Below are 23,886 nucleotides of genomic sequence, written 5' to 3'. Positions count from 1 at the left end.
CTTGATTGTATACTCACAGTCTGCCCCAGAAAAATCAGCATTACTCTACAATGTTGGTTTATTATTAAGAGAAACAAAAGGAGAAAGTGTGGTGTGGACTGCACTCGAGTGGACTAGCGTTAGACCTATGCCCCTCAGGGCTATCTCCTTCTTTGCTCCCATCACTGCTGGCTATGGCTTCCAGGGAGCAGCGAAGGTGAACGGTCCAGTCCGGGTGAAGCGGGCAGGCCGGTGGTCAAGGGTGCTTTGGGTGTGCTTGGTGGCCGGGCCAGCCGTCCCTTAGCGGTGTCCCGGGGCGGCGGAAGCGCAGGCGTGCTGAGCGGGGCGGCAGAGGGATAGCCGGTCTCCTGCACCGAGCAGGGGCCGGCACAGGGCGTAGGGCCGGCACAAGTGCAAAGCGGGGTGTCCCGAGGCTGCGGTGGCTCCTGCTGTCCTCGCCCCTTACCTCCCCGCTACCGGGACGACTTTTTTTGAGAGGGAGGAGGTTACCTTTTCTTAGCAAAGCCCCGTCCCTTGCCAGGGGAACTTTCTACGTGCCTGTGCGTGAGAGGCAACTAGTTGCACTCGCTCAACTGCGAGTGTTTGGCTTTTTTCTTACCAGCCTCCTCCTCCATCTATAACACCCTATACACACCCCCCGCGCCTCTCCTCCCGTTTTGCTCCGAGTTGCACTCTGTGTGTGGAGAAAAGACGGGGGGAACACGACTTGTAGAGGGGATGTCCTGTTTTTGCCAGAGAGGCAGTGCAAGAGGGGAACGTCGGCTCGAAGAAGGAACGACAATAAACAAATAAGGAGCAGCCCTTAAATTAAAGGTAGCGGCATATCCCGGCAGCGAGAAGGTGAGTCTCTCCTCGGCTTCCCCGTTCACGAGCCTCCCTCCCACCCCTTCTGCTCAGGGGTGGAGGAAACCGGCTCCCTGTCGCGAGTGCATGCGTCCGTGGAGATGGGTGTGTGTGTGTGTGCATGTGCTTGTGTTTAGGCTTTATTTAGCGTTGTTTTCCTGTTGGTCCGATGACCAGAAAACAAAAAGTTGCTGTAAAACAAACGTGATGGGAAGGAGCAGCGGAGCCGTCCATCGCAAACCAGAGCTGGGCTTTCACCCCCGGCCCCGCACAAGTTTAGTTGCAGAAATCCCGCCGGTCTCCGGTGCGGACGGGGTGACTTTCTGCCTCTCTCCAGGTGACAGTCCCTGCCTTGTTGCCCTCACTCCTCTTCGACCGGCTGTTACCGTGGCTGCTGGGGTGAGCCCCGAGGCGGGCGCCAGCCTTGCCGGCTGCCATCGCATTGTTCCCCGCTTGCGCCTCCCCGGTAGCGGCGGAAATGGGGGCCCTGGGCTGCGCCCCGCGAGCTCCCGGGGGTGCCGGCCAGCCTGGGCAAGGCAGGAGGCAGGCTAGGGGTGGGAGGGCTCCCCAAGCCGCTCTGCCACCGCCCGCCCCTGTTACGGCCAAAGTCGGGGCCGGCTCGACCGGAGGTTGGGAGGAAACAAGCTTTCTGGCAGCGGGGAGCCCCTCCGGCCTGAAAACAGGCAGGGATGGTAGCAAGCCCCTTCCTGAAACTCTCTTCTGCCAGCGAGGTTAGGGTTTGGGCAGAGCGGGGAGTCAGGCAGCTCGTCCGGGACAAGCAGGCATCGGTGGCAGAGGAGATGGTTCCGCCGCTCGCCCTTGAGTCCCGCTCTGCCCCGGGAGTCTGCCGTTGCTGCCTCCATCCTGCCTTGGAGCGCCTCGGTCGTGCGGTGTTTGGAGTGCCGCTGGACGGGATGGGGCAGGCTGCCTCCCGGCCGGCAACCCCACGGGGCTTCGGCAGCCACTGTTCCCACTGTCCGCGGGAGCGGGGACAGAGTTGCCCGTTGTTTTTGTTCTTCGCCGTTTCCTCTCCCTGAGGGATCCCTCCTGCCCTTCCCCTCCCCCGCCCAGACTTGTTTTTTTCTTGAGGTCAAAAGACAAACCGGCGCGTTTTCGGGTCGCCCCATATCGGGTCCCGGGTCCCGCTGCGCAGGAGGACAGAGGCGCAGGAAAGCCCCTGCGCGGGGGTCCCGCTGGCGATAGGGGGTCCTGTGTTTTGGTTTAAAGCTTTTCCACGTGGGGAAGCCTCTTGTGTGTGTGTGTGTGTGTGTGTGTGTATGTGTGTGTACTTGATCCGTGAGGAGGTAACAGGATTCTCCGTGTTCAAACCCAGTGGGCTGTTGGCCATTAATTTGCTTCCCCGGCTGTCATTACAGACACTTCCCAAATCAGATACTGGCGGAAAACCGCCGGCTGGGTTTCACCGGGCTCCGGCGGCGGTTCTTCCTGGGCCGCAGGGGCTCCACACCGTGCCCGGGCGGCGGGGGATGCCCCGGGGCCGCCGCCCGGCACTCACCCGCTGGGAGCGACCCCGCCGCGGAGCGACAGCAGGACCCCGTGGCAGGGCTGCTGCCAGTCAGTACTTGGCATCTAGTTTCATTTACGTTTATGAAGCTGTCTCTGAGAGCCAAGTAGGTACTGCGCTGCCTTCCCGTTATCCTGCGGGCGGGATTTAAAGCGCGCACACGGAGGTGCACCTTCATCTCGCGAGTGGGGATGTGAAGTACATAGCTGGTATTTGCACAAATCGTGGGAGGCAAGCTGTAGCAGACAAGGGAGCGCCTTGGCCGATTCGGGTTTAAGCACGAAGCCATGCTAGAACAGTAAGAAACCTGTATTTTCAATATTCTGAGTTTTGTTTTGCGTGTTTCACTTGCTAGAGACTAGAAAGTACGCCCGGGATAAACTAATCAGCAGTTTAGGTTTGGAGTGAAATATCCAAAGCAAGCATCTTTTCTGTATGGTAAATATTTTTTTTTGTCTGACCTCATTGTTTGTTATTTGAAGGGTGTACTTTGAATCAAAACTCAGCTTATATCATTGTTTTATTTCCTTAAAACTCAGAAGTTTTGCAAAGTTACAGTAGGTTTGACTTTTCCTACTAGTATTTCTGAAAACGCTGCCGAATAACAAATGTTTGCATACGTCCGACATGTGTCATACTGTGAGTAAAGTGGAAACTGAAATTGACATTTCTCTTACCTCCTCGTGATTCTTCCTGTACGTTTGACATCTAACATTAGCTGGGCTATGTCTGAAACAGCTCTTCGTACTTTCTTTTGAAAATTCTGGTATTTATGTTGCCAAATGTTTTTCAACCAAATATAATAAAAATGAAAGAGGGGTGTGGTGGCTAATCTTTTGTGTATCTTTTTTCCAGGTAATTCATGTGCGTTTAGAATTTGATATGTCTATGTGATTATACTAAGAAATTTAGTTGAAGATTACTCTTGTGGTATTTGTACTTATTAATGGCTTCAGAACACTTTGCAATAGAAATTTATTCTGCTCTATGGATAATGCCAATGGGATAAATAAATTTGAAACAAGGAATTTAACAAGTAGAAAACAGTTAATTGCTATTCCCAGTTAAAATGTTTCAAATAAGGTAACTAGAAATACAGCTATAGATAGTGTCCTGTTGCATATTTTTAGACTCTGATGCAAGCTTTGAGAGCTTCTCATTAAACTTTATGCAACTTTTACCTTTCAGTCCTAGAGTTAATCAGTGTTAAACACTGACATTTGGTATGGAAGAGGTACCTGTCTATTTCCTTCATGACCTGGTGGTATTGCATGACATTCAGTGCAGTCCTCTGGTGTTGAAATTTAAACTGCTTTTTCCTCTTTTAAATATGAAAGCTAATACAGAAAGAAGAAATTCCTGGAATTTCTGTCAAATGCTCTAGGACACAGCTACTATTTTCTTCTGTGTTATCTTTTTCTTTCTTGAAAATAGAGATTTTATGAACCCAGGGTAAAACAGGTCTCCCTTTTTATAAGGAGAGTTTATTCAGCATACTTCTATATTGCAGCTGCTGATCGTATTTCATTGAGCTGTTAAAGCACTTAAAACCTAAAATTAGGTACTGTCTGGTAGTAAAATCACCCCTTGAAGAAATAAATAGAGAAGACGTTTTGAAATATATCATTGAACAACAGTAATCTTGCTTTGCTTTTACTCAAAATAATGCAATTACAATCTAAACCACTGATTTCAACACAGTGAGGGTTTTCTTTTCCTTAGATTTTCTTCATCTCCCGCACTTTTATTGTGATTTTATACTGACTTTATTTGATATCATAACTTGGTACTCTGTTCAAGTTACATTTACTGCGGCACTGCTTGCATTAGCAGGTGTTGAATTAACTTCTAAAATACCTGTACTTTTAACAAGTATTCTTCAGGTACTAAGAACTTTTATTCTTAATGAGTAAGTCAGTAAGCTCCCTTGCTTCCCGGTGTGCATGTGTCTATGCTTTTTAATTGCAGAAGCTGTATACTTGTTTTTTCCCCAGAATTAAGATGAGTAAATTTACAGATTAGTATTTTTAATTTGGGGGGGGGGGGCTGTTGTTGTGTGGCAGTTTCCTATTTGTTCTTTAGTTGAACATGCAAATGGGTTTATTTGCTCATTGTCATTCATTTTTAGTGTTCTCAGGGTTTGCAAGGAGAACGTAAAGCGGCATCTGTCAAGCTGATCAAGTATTTGTAAAGCTTCTTGAAAGTTCAGCAGTTAACCAAGTCTTGTAGCAGAAACACTCAGATGTCTTTGATTTTTACTTTGTACGTGAGAATCCAATGTTATTTCTGCTACCTAATGTATCTATAATCTTTTTGCCTTTTTCTGTTAGAAAAACGGTATTTATGTTATTCAAGTAGAAGAAGAGTTTTGAGATTTGGTCACCGATTGAGAGGTTTACAAGTAAACTTAATATGTGCTATTTTTCTAAATTGGATTTAAATATTGTGTAAATGTGTGTCCAACTTAACCTTTTCTGTCATTGAAAAGCGCTAATTGATCTTGCTGGCCCTGACATAATAGTATAGTTTGATATTTGAAACCTTTCAGCTTTGCCATGGCCCTTTAATCACCCCTGAGATTTCAGAGTATGGTTATACTGAAGGCATAAACTGCTACTCTTTTTAATATTAAATAAAATTGGTTATTAAAAATAAATTATGTTCATGGTATTTTAAAGTCAGTAGATGTTCTACCTATCAAAGCTCCAGTCTTTACAATATACCTTAAAAATTTTCTGCTTTATCAGATGTATTAGTTGACATTTTAGATATTGCTTTACAGAAATCAGATTTTTATGCAGCAATTTTTTTGGCCAAGTCCACACTTTTGTGTTGCAATGCTTTTAAATCTGTCATTAAATCTGAAGTGCTTAAAGGAACTTGGACGCACTTTGTAGTACGAAAGCTCAGATGCGAGGAATGCTTATCTGTCAAGGAAAGAATAAAATTTTTTTTAAAAGGCAGTAAAACTCACATTTTTAGTCCACACTGGAGGTTTTAATGCTGCCAATTGCTTTTGGGACGCCTGTAATACAGGACCTTGGTGAAAACTATTTTTAAAGCAGTTTCTTCTTTTTGTCTCTAAGCCTGAGAAACTCTTTGAATAGTTGGCCCGCCTCTTGCTTTAATGTTAAGCAGTAAAATTACTTTGATGATTGATTATCCTATATCAAAATGCATCACTGGGCAGTCTCACTCACAGGATTGTATATAGGCTAGTTGTCAGACTTTTGAGCAGAATGTCAGATGCTAATGGCTGAGGAATACTAAAGTTAAGCATTTTATTTTCAATTTGTTTAAATTTTCTTCATGATAAGATTGTAATGAGGAGTGATTATCTTCAGAACTTTCAGAGGTCTGCATACCAGTGAAAATAGTATTTGGTCTTAAGCTATTAGGCACTAAACTTTGAGTTAGACTTCAATTACCATGGATTCGAACAGAAGGATTTTGGAGGTTTTCTGTACCTGAATTTCTTTGGAGGATTTTGAAGGTTTTCTGTACCTGAATTTCTTTGGAGGTCTGCATCCATTTTCCTAGAACTAGAGAAATAAATAAAATTACGGCCATTTTTCATTAAGCAGCTGTCCATGGAAGTACATTGTAGTGAGTGATGTTGCAGGACTGTGCAGGGCTGTTTAATGAGATGTAATTTAAGTGCTGTCTCTGAAGAACTCAGCCTGTTTGGGCTGGCTGGATATTGTGTCTTTACGCCATGGTCGCCTCCTATTGTGGCTGGACTATACAGTTTGGCTGATTTGGAGCAGCAGATTGCAAAGAGACCTCCCAAGGCAACCTGCAAAATATTCACATGCAGAAGACTAATTGAAGTTAATATGCACTAGATTTTTTGCAACATTAAAATTTATTGCTATTGTGACATGACCAGTGTAAGTCGACATTGTCAGCAGGGTCAAATTATTGCTGCCTTTTTTTTAATTGGGTAGATACAGCAAGTAACTTTTATGCTCTTGACACATATATAATTAAACCACAAAACCGTGCATTAAAATACCATGAAGGGTCTGATTTAGACCACAAAAGCAACAGAAATACAGAGCTGAGTTTGCAACTTTTCAAATAATTCTCCTCTATGGCTCTGTGTATATAACTATTGAAACCAATGCTGGTGCATGAGGTAATTGGAAATTTAAGTCGATGTTTTGTGCCAGATCCTTAGCTGTTGCAAATTGGACTAGGAATGTTGAAATTACTGGAGTGGTCTCACATTATGCCAGATGAGTATCTAGTCCTCTATTCTTAGTGCAGCTTGTTTTTTTTCGGGGGGATGTTGTAGTATACTTTATATGTGTGAGATCACATGCACAGAGAAGTGATCCTGCAATACTTAGGAATACTTAGAAAAAACAAAGGAGGGTTAAGTATAAATGTCTCCAAATAATATATTAATGTTTTCTTCCATTTTAAGACATATTCATACTCCTATATTAGAATATATCTTTATATTTTTTTTACAACATTTTACAAATGACCTCAGAAATGCCTTTTACAGTAATTGTGTTCGTGCAAATGGTGCAGTTAGTTAGAAATACTGTTAACTGACTGTATTCTTGTAATTCCTTTAAGGCAACTTTGTTGCTCACAGAAATGAACAGTCAGGTTGCCTTTGCTCAGGGACATTTTGTGAATGCCAAGCCTATTCAATGAAAGGTGTGAAGTCTTTTACCATGTTAAATCCCCCTTTTTTATTTACTGTAGCATATTCCCAGTGAATCACAGAAAATGAAGTTCCCCTTACTCCCAAGTGAGAGCAGCTAAACCAGCCTATGTATGCTCCGGTTTATGCAATCATAATATCACACTATATGTGAGGTCTTTCTTCCAGCTCTCCTGAGTATCTCAACTTAGACGTGGTTTCACAAAACCAGGCATGGCTCAGGCAGATTATGTACATTTCCTTTGCCAAGTTCTAGCAATGCAACTCAGACTCAACCTAATATTCCTGGTGGTCTTAACACAGAGAACTAGGGAGCTGCAAACTAATAGGAATAATTCTATTCTGGGAAAGGGTCTCCAAAATAAAATTTCCAGGTTACCCCAAGACAAGATTTGGAACTGTGGTAGGTTTTCCAAGTGGAAAGATTAAAGTACTTTTCCACTCAGCCACCTATTCTTATATTTATTCTAATCTGGTGTGATAGAGGGAGATGGTGTGATGTTCGTTCAGTTGATTGCCCTTCAGGCAAGCAATTTTTTGTGTTCAAAGCCCCATCTGAATGCCGAGTTCACTGTTCAATAGTATAGCTGGGAATCACCTGCAGTAAGAGGTCTTTCAGCTAAAATGACCAGATGATATATTTCCTAGCCATTTCTGGTAGCTAATTAGCTATGATTCAGCTTGTTTTCCAATTTTGTAATTAAATGATAGTCTAATTTCTCTAAGGGCTGAATAGTCAGAGTTTTGGCTTGAGATGAATGAAATGGAAGGAACTGCTTCTTGATAGTTGTGAAACTACCCAACATTTTGACGTCTTGCTTAGATCTACATTGAAGAAAGTTCAGGATTGGAACTGCAGCCCAAGAGATGCTGTCAAATCAGAACTAAACTTGCAGCAGCTTGATTGTAAAGTCTGTAGGAAGAGGTCCATCATTTTGCTTTGTTTTTGCATCATTTGCTAGGGACATTCATTCATATAAGCAGTAATAGCAGTAATCTGTGTGTGACCAACCATGTCTGATGTTCCTACGCCCATCTGTTTTCTGTGGCAGATGATGGAAGAACATGAAGCTATGGTTATATATTTGATGGCAGTGCTTCTTAAGCAGCCCCTTACCCTTCCTCTGCTGGCCACTCGTTAAAGCTGGATCTGTTCCTTGTTGTGGTTCATGAACAGCTGTGCTGGCAAGGAGGCAAAGGTCGGAATGAGTGGCAGCACCCGCGCTGCCCAGCCTGGCACCGGCGCTGCAGAAATAGCTGCAGAACCACAGTCTCCGTTACCTAATCTGCCACCTCTGTTAACTTAAGTGCAGGGTCAAGTCTGTGGGATAAGTGGAATTTTTCAGAATGAAAACATTGTCTACAAAAATGACCTCTCGATCTTTAACCAAAAGGTTTTGTTGATCTGTTTATTTTTTCAATGAAAACTAAAGTGGATGCCAGTAATTTGCAGGTATACGTGCAGCTTAAAACAGTAGGGAAAATTATGGTATCTTTGGAACGGACAGCTATGATGCTCTCAAAGGAAGGCAGGAGTTAGGTATGATACCAGACCACAGAACTTCTCCAGATCTGTGCATCATTGTCCAAAATCTGGGCTCACAGGGGATGGGCAGAGCATTCTCTTAGCACTGTTCCTGGGGAAAGAAGTGGAATACATTCTCAAAATTGGCCACTACTCAGCTGTCACCGTAGACAGCTTAATTTATGGTGACTATTTTTTTATTAGTCTCCACTGTTGCAAAGTATTAACTTACATGCTGTTTTGTTCTAAATGCTTTTTGTATGTTGTTCCTACAGAACACTGAAATATGCATGCTATACCACATCACAGGTTTATGAACACTTGAGCATGCTGTTCTAGTGATACTACTTTTGATGTAAGTACAAGTTTGATTTCTGAAGATAAGAGTAGTGATGTAATAAAGTTTTGGTTTTGATTAATAAACTTGAAGCATACAATATCAACTTGGCACAAATGAAATGGATTAAATGGCAAACTAAAGCATGGATTTCAAAAATCCTTGTTAATGAGTTTTTAAAGAGAACAATATTATAAAGAGGTTTTCAGGGCCTAGTTATCAAATGAAAACCTGTTATTTTACCTGTGACACAAAGATTGGTATGTTCTACAAGAAGTAATACCTTTGATTAGATCAATGGCTGACCTGATGAAAGAGATCTGTCTTCTTACAAACTTTCTTGTAATTCTGTCAGACTGTAATGCCTGTAGTACTGCTACTACAAAGGCTGAGGGAAGAGTTAAACAATGAAGAGCAGATTGCTGAGTAGTCTGGCTTGTTAAGCAAGCTGAGAGCAAGCAAAAAGTACATGCTTTGCTGCAAGCCAGTGGTTTATTTGAAAAAAAACCCAAACAACTGGATGCCACAGCAAATGATCAGGATGGTATCCTGGCCAAAAAAAAGGAGTAGTAATTTAAACAAAATACTAGGCAGAGTAAGAGAGGTTACATTACCTGTAGAGATAGCATGAATGCAGCTACTACTGGAAAGCTGTGCCTTCTTTTAGCTTTAGAAAAGAAACATGAAAAATTGGAGGAGTTTCAGATATAAGACCAGAGGAGTAATTAAACAATTGGAAAACATGTCTTCCAGAGGATGAGCAGATTTTAGTTTACCAAAGGAGAAAGTAGCATTGTTCAAGCACAGCTAACAAATATCTAAATTGGGGTAAGGAAATATGGTAAAGGATACATTGTCGCAGCAAAAGTTGTTATAATTAAAATCTGGGAATACCTGTTTTTCATGATTGGCATGCCTTGTGTGGCATGCTTTATGCTGCTTCTTGATGGAAGAGACTCGCCTGTGGGATGGTTCCATGGACGTCATGGCACTTAATGTTGGCAGCTTCGGCTGCATGTAGGGATTGTTGATGGGCCAGGAACTGAAAGGAGTGCAGGCACTTCTTGTGAGGATCAACAACATAAAAAATGTGGACTACAGAGCACTTTTAATACAGGTTTTAGTGCTTACTTTGGGCTGGACAAAGGTGGCACACGGGAATTTTGCTATTTTTGATTTGTGTTCTGATGGTTTCAGTTTAACTTGACATCCGTGGTGCAGTAGTGTTAGGCTTTATGAGTAGTGATTGTCCTTCTGTTCCATCAGAAACTGCTGGAGCTGCATGCTGGCACCAGCAGGAGCTCCTTATTCTGGGACAGTTTTGCATTCACATTTTTTGTTTCCTGTTGTTCAGTAATTCCTTTAGAATGGAAAAATTTCTCAAATGCAACATTTGGGAGTTACTGTCAACTTCAATTAAGAACAAGGTTGCATTTCTCCTACCACACCAGAACCAAAGTACCCGTGTTTATTTGCAGTGGCTTTACTTTTATATTTATTTCTGGCACTTAAGAATGTTCCACTGAAGAGCTGTATGAGAAATACTTGCAGTAACAGTAATGGCAGCTGACAGCCAGGGGTGGGCAATGACACTGACAGCTGAAAAGGAAGGGCAAGCTACAAGCTTCCTTCTTCATCAGGGTGTTTCCAGGAATCTTAGTGAGTATTTGAACTTCATCATTAACTATCATTGCATACTCATAGTGCTGAATACACTCTTCAAACTGGCATGGCTTTTAAAAACAAACAGGATGTATATGTTCTATGCTGTCACGGCTTTCATTTTAAAGTGGAATTGCATTCATTTGGTTAATTTATCCAGCCTTGTAAAACTGCTGTTTGCTTTCAGCTGGATGATGTGCTTATTTTTAGGTTCTCCTGAATTCTAAAATGATAAGTAGGGTTTCTCTTTTATAAATAATCTTTATTGTTACCTTATGCTATTTCTGTATCACAAGGTGATTTATTTTTTTTAATGTGTTGAAGATAAATTTGAGATGTCTTTGGGGGAGAAGAAATAATAAATAATATTTTCAAGTTGACACTTTCTTTAAGTATTCTGGCTGACAAAGTGTAGTCTTTCTGTTTTCAGTGGCTTGTTTATAAAAAACGGAAATGTTTTATTTGGTTTGTTTTCAGCTATTTTCTAAAAAAAAAACCCCACAAACAAACAAACAAAAACAAACAAACAAAAACCCCAAACCCCCAAATCCCTACAAACAAACAAACAGAAAAAAAAAACAACAGAAAGAAAACATCTCTGAAATTAACCAAAATATGCCATGGAATAAAACCCAGAATCCTGCCACCTTGAAAAATCTAGTTGTTCAAAAGATTGAAATGGCCTGTTAGTAGGAAAATAAACCTAAAGTTGTTATTAACGTTCTAAAAGAGCATACTTCTATCTGTGGCATCTTTGCATTACTTCTCCCTACCCCCCAGGCCAGAACCATCTCCCTTTTTGGTAAGGGTTGCGTGGGTTTCATCAGTCATGAATTTGAAAACACTGTGTTTAATTTTTTTGCAAATCAATTTTCCTACACTTTTAGGGGATCACAGTGGGATTCTAGTTTAGATTTGTTTACACATGCAAGCCAGAAACAGGCTCAGCATTTGTTTTATTTATTTCTGGCTGGAATAATCTGTAATTGATTAATCTGGAATGAGTCAGAAGAGCTCTGTGTAGCTGCATGCCTTATCTAAGCGTGAGTGAAGAGGTCTCTCGCGGTTGTGAAGCCAGCAAGCATCAGTAGATTCACAGCTCTGGTTTCAATCTCCGCAATTTCATGGCATATTATGCAATGTTAGGAGAAGGGAGGAATTGTTGAGTTTACAATTCTGTACTCTGAAATTCTTAAAACTAATCCTTATTTGTTGCACAGGTATTGGATGGGAGTGCTAAGAAGAGTAGGGGAGCTGATTAACTATATTTTGGTACCTGTAAAATTGGTACCCATTTTTGCCAAGATGAGTGCTACACTGAAGTATTATTTTACTTACAGTAAATGAGAGACAGCACTTGGGGTTGTTGACTATTTACCAAGAAGTATTTCTGTTTTCCTACTTGTTTTATTGTATGATAATAATGGGACAGGTTTTTTTTGTGTGTGTCTGACATTGCATCTTGAAACTTACTCATTTCAGATGCATCATTTCTATATACACTGGAATATACAGTGTTCATCCAGTTTACACGTATGCATGTTCTTATGTACATGCATGCTGGATGCTATGCTGCGAATGCTGACCAGGTTCTGAAGGGTGCTCAGTGCAGCCCGTTCCATCTAGCCGATGCGCTATCACTCATGTATTTGCTGTGAGAACGAGGGCTCTTGTTTATAGAGGAAGCAGCTAGATCTGTTTGCTTTTCAGTGTATCGTGGAAATTCCTCCTGTATTCCTTCCCTGTAAATGAGTAGCAGGAGTGTGCTGGGTTGCAGTCAGCAGGAAATCTCTTTGCTCAGAAGCTTACAGAAGTTGCGTGAGTTGTGTGAACTCCTAGCATAATTCTGCTAATTCAAAATAAGGAATAATGTATCTTCTCTAAGCAAACGGTCTGCAAAGGCAAATTGATGTAGGCAGGTGCTCTGAACAGCACAAACCTCAGCGAACGTAGTTTCCTTCCACCAGGGGCCGCTGGACGTGCCTGGAGCTGAAAGGAGCTGTGCAGGAAGGGGGGCGGCCTGCGGCCCCCCCCGACAGCAGGTCAGCGGCTCCCTCCGGGTAAGGAAGGGTGGAGCGCGGCATCCTGGAGGTCACTCCAGTAGGTGGAGAAGTAGGACCTGGATGTGCTACAAAAGGTTCGAGAAAGCTCTAAAGCTCCTCTAATAAGGGTAAAATGCTCATCCTCAACAAGCTAAAAGTGGGCTGAGACCCAACTGATCTGAAGAGAGGCATCCATGTCTAACCCACTAGAGATGTGGGCCTGAGATTAAAAGAAAGTATTGGAAGAGGAGGAAGGGAAAGACAGGTATTCTGTATTCCATATTCCCTTTAATTCTCTGATCGGTGGAGCAAGTTTTATTTCCACTGATATTGGGAAATCCGTGTATCACTACCATCCAATACTGATTTTTTCAAGAGGATCATTTCACTTGTCTTGATACCAGTAGGTAGACACCTCAGCTAAGCCTAAACATGCATGAGAGATTCACAAGTCACTTCTATTTCCTGCAGGAATCCTTATGGTTAAAAGGAATGTGAAAAGAAAAATTTGAGAGGTAAAAAAAAGGTAGAAATCCTGTATCTCTTCACCTACCAGTTTTTATCAGGAAAACAGTACATGTCCCTGACAAGGTCATACTGTCAGAATGGTGTTGCTTGCCTTTTTAACTGCTTGCTATGTTTATGGTGTTTAAAAGTTGTAATTTGCTGTCCCTTCAAGTTAGGTGTAGATAATAATCTTTCTTACTGTTTTTTCCACTAGTGAAGAATTGTTTTTATTAGGGTTGCACAAGATACAGTGCTTGCATAAGAGAAAACACAAAAGCCAATGAAGCTAAAAATTAGTTAATATATATATATATAAAAATATAAATTATTTCTAAACTTGGCCAGAAATATATCAAGTACTAGATTTTCTGAGGTTAGGTTGAGAACTGAGTTTTCATTTTGCCTCACAACATAAGAAAGCTGACATCTTTTTCTGCCAAAGCTTCACAGTGATCTCCAGTTTCTAGAAAGCCCTATGACTATAATTCTGCTTATTTTAGAAGTGTTAAATTAGAATAAATTTCTTATTGACTTGCCTGCTAATAGTTTCACTTGAGTTTTGAAGAAAGCTAGGTTATAAAGCACATCAGTCTTATACCCCCTCTGGGGCATGGATCTTTCTTCTTTTCCGAAAGTGATACTTCCCCCCCCCCAACCCCCATATTTCACCTAAGAAGACCGATTCCTTGTGGATCAAGAGAGGAGTTTCTTCTTAAGATTTTGGGTTAGAGTGAAAAGGAGGAAAATTTTTATCTGATGGCCAAACTCCTCTTCTAGATGATGGATTATTCCTGGAACTCCATCTCTCCATCTGGCTGACTGGAGGGGCTGAAGCAGCCTCTGAAATACCCTTTGGGAAAAGTCAGTGCTTTAGGGCTGTTTTTCACATGTGGGCCCCCAAGCTTCACATTCTGTCTTGAGCTTGTGATAGTTGCAGCACGGGATCTTACTAGGCATCCCATAGAAAATGGAAACACCTCAGGCTGTTGTTTGTTTGTTGCAATCCTAATTTTCTGGAGAAATCATTGAGAAGGAGAAGGTCACATCCTTGCTGTCCTGCATTTTTGTTTACAAAGCGGTATGCAGGAAACGTCAAGTAGTTTCCTTTTTTTTTCTTTTTAACTTATGGGTGTATCTCTGGGAGGAAACACATGTTTCTCCTCATGGTCGAGTCCTGGAAGTTGCAGTTTAAATTTGATGAAGTGTTTTATTCCCCCAGATAAAAATAAATAAATAAAAAAATCAGATTTAAATGCATTTGTTGATGAGGAAAGTCAGGAATTCTCCTAATTAAGACATTTCTTAGAAAGGTAAAATTTTTATCTGGGAGCATAAAACACTTCATCAGTTTTAAAGCCACATCTGCAAGGGCTGGATGAAGAGCAGAAACAGGTACTTTTCTTCATTCGGGCTTGTCTGTGAGTTTAAGACTTTTAACAACAGTTTTAAAAATATTTAAACCCAGTTAGAAACACTTGCAATATAACGGGAATAGGACTGCCCCCCCCCCTCCCCCTCTGTTTTTAATCTAGTTCTCTTGATGGGATAAACTACAAGGTTGAATTGGTAACCGGATTATTGCCTCATAAAACAGCACGAGGTTACAATTATCCTTTAATTTTATATCTTTATTAGGGAGTAATGTTGGTCTTATTTAAATCACTGACTTCTCTAATGGTTTTTCTCCTCTTTTACAAATTTATAAAACTAAACCCTAAAGGATTTGGTCTAAGTGCAATTGGCATAACTGCCATTATAAAAATCATTGTATTAGCAGTTGGTTATAATCAGAAGCTTTCACTGGGCTCAAAATGTAGCAGGATTTAACTGTTGATAGGTAGAATACTGATAAAATATTAATTCTGAATTTTATTTTAAAAAGTTAAATTTCCAGTAAGGGTATTAGAATTTTGAGGTAGTGTGAAGATGAACAACTATACCCTAGAAACTGTTATAATTTAGCATGTTCATGCAAAAGATATCTTTAACACACTGGGTACTTCTGCAGAGATTAAAACAACCTTGTCTTTTTCCTAAAATTCAGTAAAGTAAGTTTAAAAATTTGTGAAGGTCAGTCTTTTTCAGAAGGGGACTAGTACAGATGGCATATCTAATGATGCATTCCAGTGGATACATACACCTGAATTTTGGACAGCACACAGTACTGTGCATGAATCATATGCAGTTCTTTATAAAACTCCTGTTGGACCTGCATGGTTCGGATGTATTTCAAATATTGATACATTTTATTTTTTTAATGAAAAAGGTGACATCCATCTGTTGATTTCAGTATGCTTTGGTTAAGATCCTGATAAACATGGAAAGAAATGTGAATACGGTTCCGCCTGTTGTGGCTCCATACTGAAGTAGTAGTTGAGTTTTACATAGAAAGTGAGGGATCTGTCACTTTCTGTCACTGACAGTCAGGATTAGGGCATTTAATGTTTGAATGCAAACCAGGTACTGACTTCCAGTCACTACACTTAAAAACTAGTCAAACAATTCATTCCGAATTTTGTATTTTACTACCAAATGCTTCCCTGTTTCTTTCTGCAGGCAGTCTTACTAATGCAATAACATGCACATACTTCAAACTCTTAATTAAATTAAAGCAGATTTTGTGTTTTTCATGGAATATTTTAGGAACATTTGTAAAAATTTGCCTTTATGTTTGGAATTGCCTCCTTTGGCAGGGGCTGCCTCAGGAAATGCCATGTAGAGCTGTGTCTTGTCAAGATACGCATTGCTCTTGGTAGGCTCCTCTCTGAAATTTACGTGCGGTGAGTGTTTTAGAAAAGCCGTTCAATTTCCCTTTTCGCTCCATTGGATGAAGACTGCAGGAGATTTTTATAAATACAAGGGTGTGGATCTCACACTGACTGAAAAACCATGGGAGGTGGTTACTGTTTTGGTAAATGCATCATGGGTGAAGATGTCAGTGTCTTGGAACTGAGAGGACACTAAAGCTGTTTTGAAAAACAGGAATTATTTTCAGCTTTCTGGTAAGGTGAAATATGTGCAACATGATTTGCTTACAACTGGTATTTTCCTTATGTAACATCATGACAAAGATTAACACAATGGGAATGAAAACACTTTTGCAACTTAGAGGAGGGAAGGAAAACATGAGGGTGTAATCTGGTGGCAGGAAAAATCCAGGTGAGACTGGAAAGAAAGACTGGAGCTGAGAACGTGCATATGTGTATGTTATAGGAAACACATGATGCAAAACACAAGGGAAAATGGGGATTTATATTTTCTTGAGCAAACAGAGGTATGTCAACTAAAGGCACTTCAAACTAAGGAGACAGACACAGAGGAACATAGGGTGTAATAGGTTGTAGCTGTGGTTCTTTTCAAATGTTCTGTGAGTGCCAACAGAATTATACATTGTTGAACCTCAGATAAGTAATGGTAACATTTATGCAGGGTAGTGTAAGGCGTTAAGTGTTTGCAGGTCAGAACTGAAAACAAAGATCGGTAATATGTCCATGTTGTTGGGTATACTCCCAGGTAATGGTTTCCTGGGATTCTTGTTGATAAACACTTCTGTGGCAATATTGATAAACAACTCACGGTTGTTTGGGTTCCTTGCTTTATGTGTTTATATGCTGTTATATATTTTGTTTTCTTTTAAATGTAACACAAGCTTTGATTAACAATATTATGATTATTACATATGTGAAATATCCCTGGCACATGCTTTGTTCTAAATTATGCAAATATGTGTAAATCCAGAGTGGATCTTTTCTGAGAATGGCGATTGTAAGATGATTGTGTAGCTCTATATATAGTTAAGGTCACTGTAATCATTTGTATACAGAGCTCTTAGAATTTTTCCATTGAAGATCTCAATATTTGATGAGAGTGATTCATCCTATGAGAGAAGGCATAAACATAGCAAGTAGTTAGGGTAATGTCTGTCATTTAGCACTTTGTAGGGAGATGCTTGTTATAAACCACTTTGTGTATTTTATTTAATCCTAAAGGAATTTAATGGACTTTAGAGAGAGGACTTCATGCTGATAATTGCATAATAACCTTTTTCTGCTAGAGATTTAATGACTAAGAGGTTATCATTAAATGTGTATTATTAAGCAGTTTTGTTCGACCTTTTATAATTGTCTTTCGAATATGTTCTCCCAAGGGTTATCTTTGGTGTCTACTTAAACAACTGCCTGCATTAAGCATTTTAGCTTTTTTACTGTTTTATAGGAGTTGAAGAATTATTACTTAAGTATTCCTGTGTCTACTGGTATATTTTAGATACCTTCCCAAAATAATACTGGAGGTGTTGAAACATTTTCTATGAAATTAGGCTTCACAGAAGCCAATGGTACCTTTGCTGTAGATTATACTAAAACCACTGCCTCAGTTACCGTGTTTGTTTATTGCAGATTTGCCTTAGAAGTGAGGCCTACAGACTAACCTATTAATTTTTTCTCCTCTTTTTAATTTAGACTACTGAGCTCTAAATTGAAGGGAAGATAATTTCTTCTTGCTGGGGAAAAAGCAGGTGAATAAACTCCATGGAAGACTCTCAGGATCTAAGTGAACAGTCAGTAAGTACAAATGTTGCTAAACTGAATGGAATAAACTGAATTCTGTTCAAGCTGTGCTCAAAGGGATTTTACTTCGGATTTGAGAATTATAGTGAGATCTGGGGAAACCTTCTGAGCTTCTAGATTAAAACATTTTCTTAGCTCATACACGAAATGAGTGGGTTTAGTCTTTTTTACCTGTTGGAAGGTAAAAGATCATAGTTGTATGCGATTTTGCAGAAATAGAATTGTTGGAGGGTTGATGCCTATGATTAAGGTACACTGGAAGAATGGTACTGGAAGAAAACTTGCACAGTAATATACCTTGTTCAAATAATCATATCAAAATGTATATCCATAATGGTCTGTCAGTTTTGCCAAAGCAAGAGTTACCAAAACACAAACAAGAAGTTTCAAATGGTCAGGCTGTGGCGGATGACATACATGAATTGTTTCAGGACTCTCCTGGATTTCAAAGGGATTGTGAGAGTTGGCAGTGTATCTCCCTGTCCTATGTCAGAGGGTCATTCCTCTTGTCATTGGTGAAATAGCTGTGAAAAATGGGTGAATATTTCATCTCCTTTTTCTTTTCTAATTTTTACTTTTCTTTAAGGGTACAGTCTCCAGACTTCCTTACCACCAGGCTGCACTTCTGAGGAGGCAGCATGCTCTGATCAAATTTATAGTTGGCTGGGCTTGCCATCCTAAGTATTTGCTTTGGTTTTAACATCTTAATTTCTAGTGGTCACAGTACTGGTAGATTTTGCAAGTATCATGATCCCCAGGAGTCTCAGTTTGGTCTCAGCGTACTGAAGATCAACAAAGGGATTTCATACTTCTATTTCTGACATGCTGAAAAAGGTTATCCATGTATTAAACTAGTTTTAATACTTTTTTTAATAGCAGAGACTTTTATAGGTAACACAAGTGCAAGGAACTGAGAAGAGTTGTGTGTATTTTTAAAATGTCAGTAATCTTTAATAAGGAGTACTTTGCTCCTGACTGGATAGCTCCTATCTGAGACTTTATCTTGGACTAGAGTTTTATTGCTCATTTAAAATGGCACAGAATTGGAAAGTCTTAACAGTGTAAAAGCTACATGGCTTCATAATTTAATAAAGTTTTATAAAGGTCATAAAAGATTAAGCAGGAGTTCTCTCATAGTCTGTGAAATAATTACTCTGGGCAGCGTACATGGTAGGTTATTAATAGGAAGTAGACGAGCCAGTTTAGCCTAGTGCAAAAATGTGTTTTCATAGTAGTTAAGATGTTTTTGCACCACTGGATGCCTGATAAATGCATACCTTAGTAGCCATTTTACTACTTCATTGTAGTCTAATTTCTGTAGTATTCTTCATAGTTACTACATAGCTTTATACTAATACATGAAAACAGTCCGAAGTAGTATCTGTGCCATGTTGCATATTGAGATAGGATTTGGTGTCCTTACACTACTGTTAGTGTCACAGAAAACTGTGATTCAAGACAAGAGATTGTTCTTACTCTTTGCTGAATAGTGGCAGAACTTCAATGTAATGGGTGGGAAGAGTCCTGTTTCATCACTCCTTTTGTACAGGTGGGCACTGAGACTACGATCTCACTAAGGTGTTGAGCACTGTTCCTGGTAAAAGGAATTGTGGTGTGAGGCCCACAGATACTGAACCTTTATTTCTTCACTTCAGAAGCAAATTAAAAAAAAAAACAAAACAACAACAAAACAAACCAAAGAAAACAAAAGAAAATAGTGTTTGTTGTTTAGTTTTTTTAAAGCTGCAGGGCAGGACTGTAGGCTAGAGATCCCAGGTAGAAGGTGGAATTCTCTAGCCAAAGCTTTGGTGGTTTAACCTCTAGAAAAATATCAAGTTTATATCCTACTGCCCTTCTGCTTATACTGCCCTGGTGTTCTGTACTGGGTAATGTGTTTTATGCTGGTTAACTCTAGGCAGTTTCTGCTCATCATGCAGGATTTCTGGGTCTTGACATGTTCAAAGAGCCTAGGTACTTCATTCTGCCTTCAAGATTCTTGGCTGGGAGCTGGGTGCATAAGATTTAGATCATGGAAATTCAAGGAGCCTAAGGATCTAGCTGCTGCTGTGAGCGTATTAGATTGTGTGAATAATCATGAATGCGAGACCTGTGGTCAGACTTGTGCTGGCACCTTGCCCCGAATATTCTAGTCCTTGGTTACTTGAAAGACTGCCTGTTTCTGCAACTGAGAGGGGTTAGAAGGTGCTTGCTATTGGAAGGTATGTTTGATGAACAGTAGAGATTTTTGAGTAGAGAGATTCCTTCATTGAACTCATTTCCCTGGATCTGTTAAGAGGCTTTAATCCATGGTAAAGGAGTCCAGGCACAGTTACTTGGGACAGTGAACAGGGTTAATTTTGAAGTTTTATTTTAAAGAAAAGAAATGAGGCTAATTTCTGCAAGTAGGTCTTCCTCCTGAAGTCTGATGGTCTGTAGTGTAGCATTTATTCTGGCAATCTTCTCCATAAACCTGAGATCACTATAATTGTTCTAACTCAAGTTTTTGTTGTTTACCCTGTCTCCTTTTAAAATACACTCAGAAGAAATGATTGGTTCTATGATTCATCTTTTTAAACTATATCACAGTCAGGTGAAACTCATATGATGACAGCTATGAACAATTCCACAGCATCCCTGTTGCCATATAAGAAATAAACTCTTCCACTTTTGTCTCAGAACAGTGACTGCATGACCACATGCTCCTTCAGAAATCTAAGTGTGCCCTGTTTAGAGGCTGTTCTCCAAGCCTCTAAAGAATTACATTTGACTGAAATGAGCAGCTGCTGTGTTTTCTGAGCTGCAGGATTGATTAGATGTAATGTATTCACCATTTATTGCATTATGTCAGTAATTCATTTATTTTTCCAATTTTTTTCTTCTAGCAAATTCCTTGCCCGGCTCCATTTTTAAATACTTATGCACTGACTGACCAGAGGGTAGTGTCCTTGCCTATTTATTGTACTGTACAGCCTCCATACTGAGAAATCTGTTGTGCTCCCTTTCCTTTGCTTCTCACTCCCAGTCCCATGTGGCAGAGGTGGGGATTAATCTAGATCATACAGTGATAAAAAGAGTCAGAGCAGAGTTTGTTTTACTTTGGTTTTCCTGTCTTTACACACAACCACATAGGTAAATAGCCGTATTTTAAAGATCAGCAGGAAAACGATGCACGTTATTACCAGACACAGAGGAATGCTGGGATCCATCAGGTGCAGCTCAGATCCAATGGGTTCCTGCAGCTAGTGTGGAACAGGCTGGTGTGGGATATATCATGGTACTGTACTTCTTGGGGGGGGGGGGATGGGGTGTGTGTGTCCTGAAGAACTCACAACTCTCTTTTTCTGTCCAATTCACGTGCAGAATATGCTTGTACCTTCATGCATAGGAAGGACATTTTTTGTTCATTGATAAAAAAGGTTCAGTTGAAAGTATTCTGAAAAAAAAAAAAAAAAAACCAAGAAAACAGTAAGACACGTATTTCACAGACAGAAGAAAATAACCAAATGGTCCTTTTTTAATTTTCTAGCATGATGTCTGTCACCGTGTGCAGGCTGCTACTTGTCAAGTAAAAGAATACTTAAAGCCACGTAAATTGGTTTTATGTGAACAGATGTGGCTAGGTAAAATGTAATTTTAGTAACTGTAGTTTCCATAGACTTTATATACACTAAATCAGAAAAAAACCCAGATAAAATATATTAGATTTTATGTTACTATTATTGCTACCCTTCAAAATAAATATGATTTATACTAAATTCCAACTAGCAACAATTTTTCAGAAGATGCATGTTAAAGATTTTTCTGTTGAATTTTGAAGTGGGGTAGATCTTGTAATTATGAAGAATCTAGCAGTCAAAAAACAAAAGTTTTTTAAGACTGGTCTTGGAGATGATAAATAAAATGATAAATGTTTTGCGTCTTAATGGTCTTCTATTGTGCCTTGATATAATAAACACATACAGGATTTTGAGAACTGCAGTTTTACACTCGCTATCTTTTCTTCTTGTAGCCATTATTTGCTGTTCAATCTGTATTAGTAGAAGTGAAATAACTTGGCCACTAACTTGCTAGTTTAGGGTTTCAAACAGCTTTATTAGAAACTGGTGTAATTTCATCTCCTGGCCCTTTTATGGCAGCAAGCATATTTTGAGTACTTCATTTTAACCTAGAATTAAACAATAGATTGCAATGCTGTGGGACAGGACACTAGCAGATGTGAGACTAAACCTGAATGGACAGGTTTTCATTTTTGTGACATTTGGACAATCATCCCCATTGTGCCCTGGGTAAATTATTTGGTTTTCACCACATTATACAGGCTATCATATCCGTTACTTGCATTTATGCCCTACTTGCAGCTGGTCAATCCCTGGCAACCTTTTTGGACAGTGTTGTTTCCCCATTTTTGTTTTGTTTTAACACATGAAAGTGTTAGATGTGATCCCTTGAAGGTCAGTGTTCAGCTGTAGCTACTTCTCTGTTCCACAAACCCTGCACCTGCCGTATTTAGTCTTCTCCCATCCAGGTGGGTAGCCTGTTTGCATGCTGGAAAGTTTGGCTGAAGCTCATTTCAATTAAATGAAAAGTAGTTTAAACATGAGTTTTCAATGTCAGTCATTCTTTAAAAGACTGTTCTGCATGTTGTGGTTCCTACCTCTGTTATACCAGACTGGGTATAGGTAGGGCTTGGAATATAACAGGCGATTCATCTTGTCAGACAGGTGATGTTGGTTAAAAGACGCCTCTAGAGGGAACCCATATTGGAATTTTAGGGATAAAACTAGTTGAGAAAATTGTTACTTCCATAAGCTACATGAACTTCCCTCAAAGTAGATACTGTCTTCTACACAGAGGAGTCAAGATCCCTGGAGCATGGAATTCTGTATTAATAATGATGTTATAGCTCTGATGCTATATCAGAGGCAACTTCTATTTTATTATAGAGATAATAAACAGATAATACCAGTAGAAAAAACTTGCAGGTACAAAAACTTCTTTTAAGGCCTTAAAACTAGGACAACACACAGACCTTCTCTGAAGTTTCAACAAAGGTTTATTCACCTAAGAAAATATTTTTATATATGCATGTATACATAATATTTGGAACAAATGAGCCAGTCTAATTAGAAGTATTGCCTCTCCCTATAAATAGTACGTCATCAGAATCTGACAGGTGCATTTCAAGCTCTGCATATGTGTTTTACTTGTAAGATATGATACTTGTTCAATCATTTAAAATGCCAAATTTATAAATGCTGGATGTTTCATTGATTTTAATACTGCATTTTAACTTGGAATTACTCATGACATTTCCAAGGATGTCCACGTTGGTCTTATCTATGAATGCAAAAGTCAGTATATAATAATTTCCTTAGCACAGTGATTGCATATCAGCTTAGGCTTCTGATTTTGAGAGTGTGCAGGTGATTTTAACATGTCCAGAAATACTTTCTTCTTCAGTAAAAAGAGGCTGTAGTTTCACAATACACCGAAAATATTTGATAGTATGACAGTGAATCAATCTTCTCTAGCCTTTTCATTTTGTAAGGCTAAAAGCCTAGTGCTTTCATGTCTGTTAAACTAATTACTGTATGTCTGTTAAACTCACGTCTACATTCTCATGCAAAAATTATGGATTACCCTGAACATGCATTTGCTTTATTCTCATTAGATTATTGTAAAAGGTCCAGATGCAGTAGTGTGCTAAAGAATGTGTGTGAATTAAGGGATGTGATTGAGACTGCTACAGTCAATGGTATTTCTCATGTGCTTTAAGTTAGGCACATGCTTAAATACTTTTATGGAAAAAGCTTGGAAATACAGTACAAAATAAAAGCAATGATTTCAGAAACATTTTATTAGCAAATACTTCTGAATGATTTGTGGCTATGGCTAGTATTTTTCCAGCATCACATAACAGTCATAGTTTCTTTCTTCTCCATGTAGTAACTTTTCTCTGAGCTCTACCACAGTATGTGAGTGGTTGACATGCAAGTCAACTTCTATTAGAAAAGACAAGAATGACAGGGTGAAGTGTGAAATTTTTAAAGAATAAGATGGTGAAGAATTTAATTTTATATTTTATAAAGTATGTCTTAAACACACTGAGCACATACAGAGCCATTAAACCACAGTCACATCCTTGTCCTCTTTTATGTTATGTTAAATCTCTATGAACTTAAAGGAGGAAATGTAAGAA

General features: G+C 39.7%; 1 protein-coding gene across 16 annotated transcripts in view; it reads left to right on the top strand.

Moving 5' to 3' along the window:
- The first annotated feature begins 374 nt into the window (after positions 1-374).
- EYA4 (EYA transcriptional coactivator and phosphatase 4) overlaps positions 375-23,886 on the top strand; it is a 147,305-nt gene continuing 123,793 nt past the window's right edge. For 5 of the 16 annotated variants that reach the window (XM_061378167.1, XM_061378162.1, XM_061378161.1 and 2 more), the window contains exons 1-2: positions 2,133-2,666; positions 17,580-17,681. In XM_061378167.1, coding sequence (XP_061234151.1) covers positions 17,649-17,681 — 33 coding nt within the window. In that variant the 5' untranslated portion in view covers positions 2,133-2,666; positions 17,580-17,648. Of the gene's footprint in view, positions 841-2,130; positions 2,667-17,579; positions 17,682-23,886 lie in introns of those variants that run through there. The other 11 variants (XM_061378157.1, XM_061378159.1, XM_061378158.1 and 8 more) reach the window with 5 other exon arrangements.

The sequence above is a fragment of the Neopsephotus bourkii genome, unplaced genomic scaffold, assembly GCF_033783945.1.
Source record: "Neopsephotus bourkii isolate Nb327-2 ecotype Australia unplaced genomic scaffold, CSIRO-AGI_Nbou_v1 NB_1765, whole genome shotgun sequence".
NCBI classification, from domain to species: Eukaryota; Metazoa; Chordata; class Aves; order Psittaciformes; family Psittacidae; genus Neopsephotus; species Neopsephotus bourkii.
This window is presented reverse-complemented; position numbering and strand designations above follow the sequence as displayed.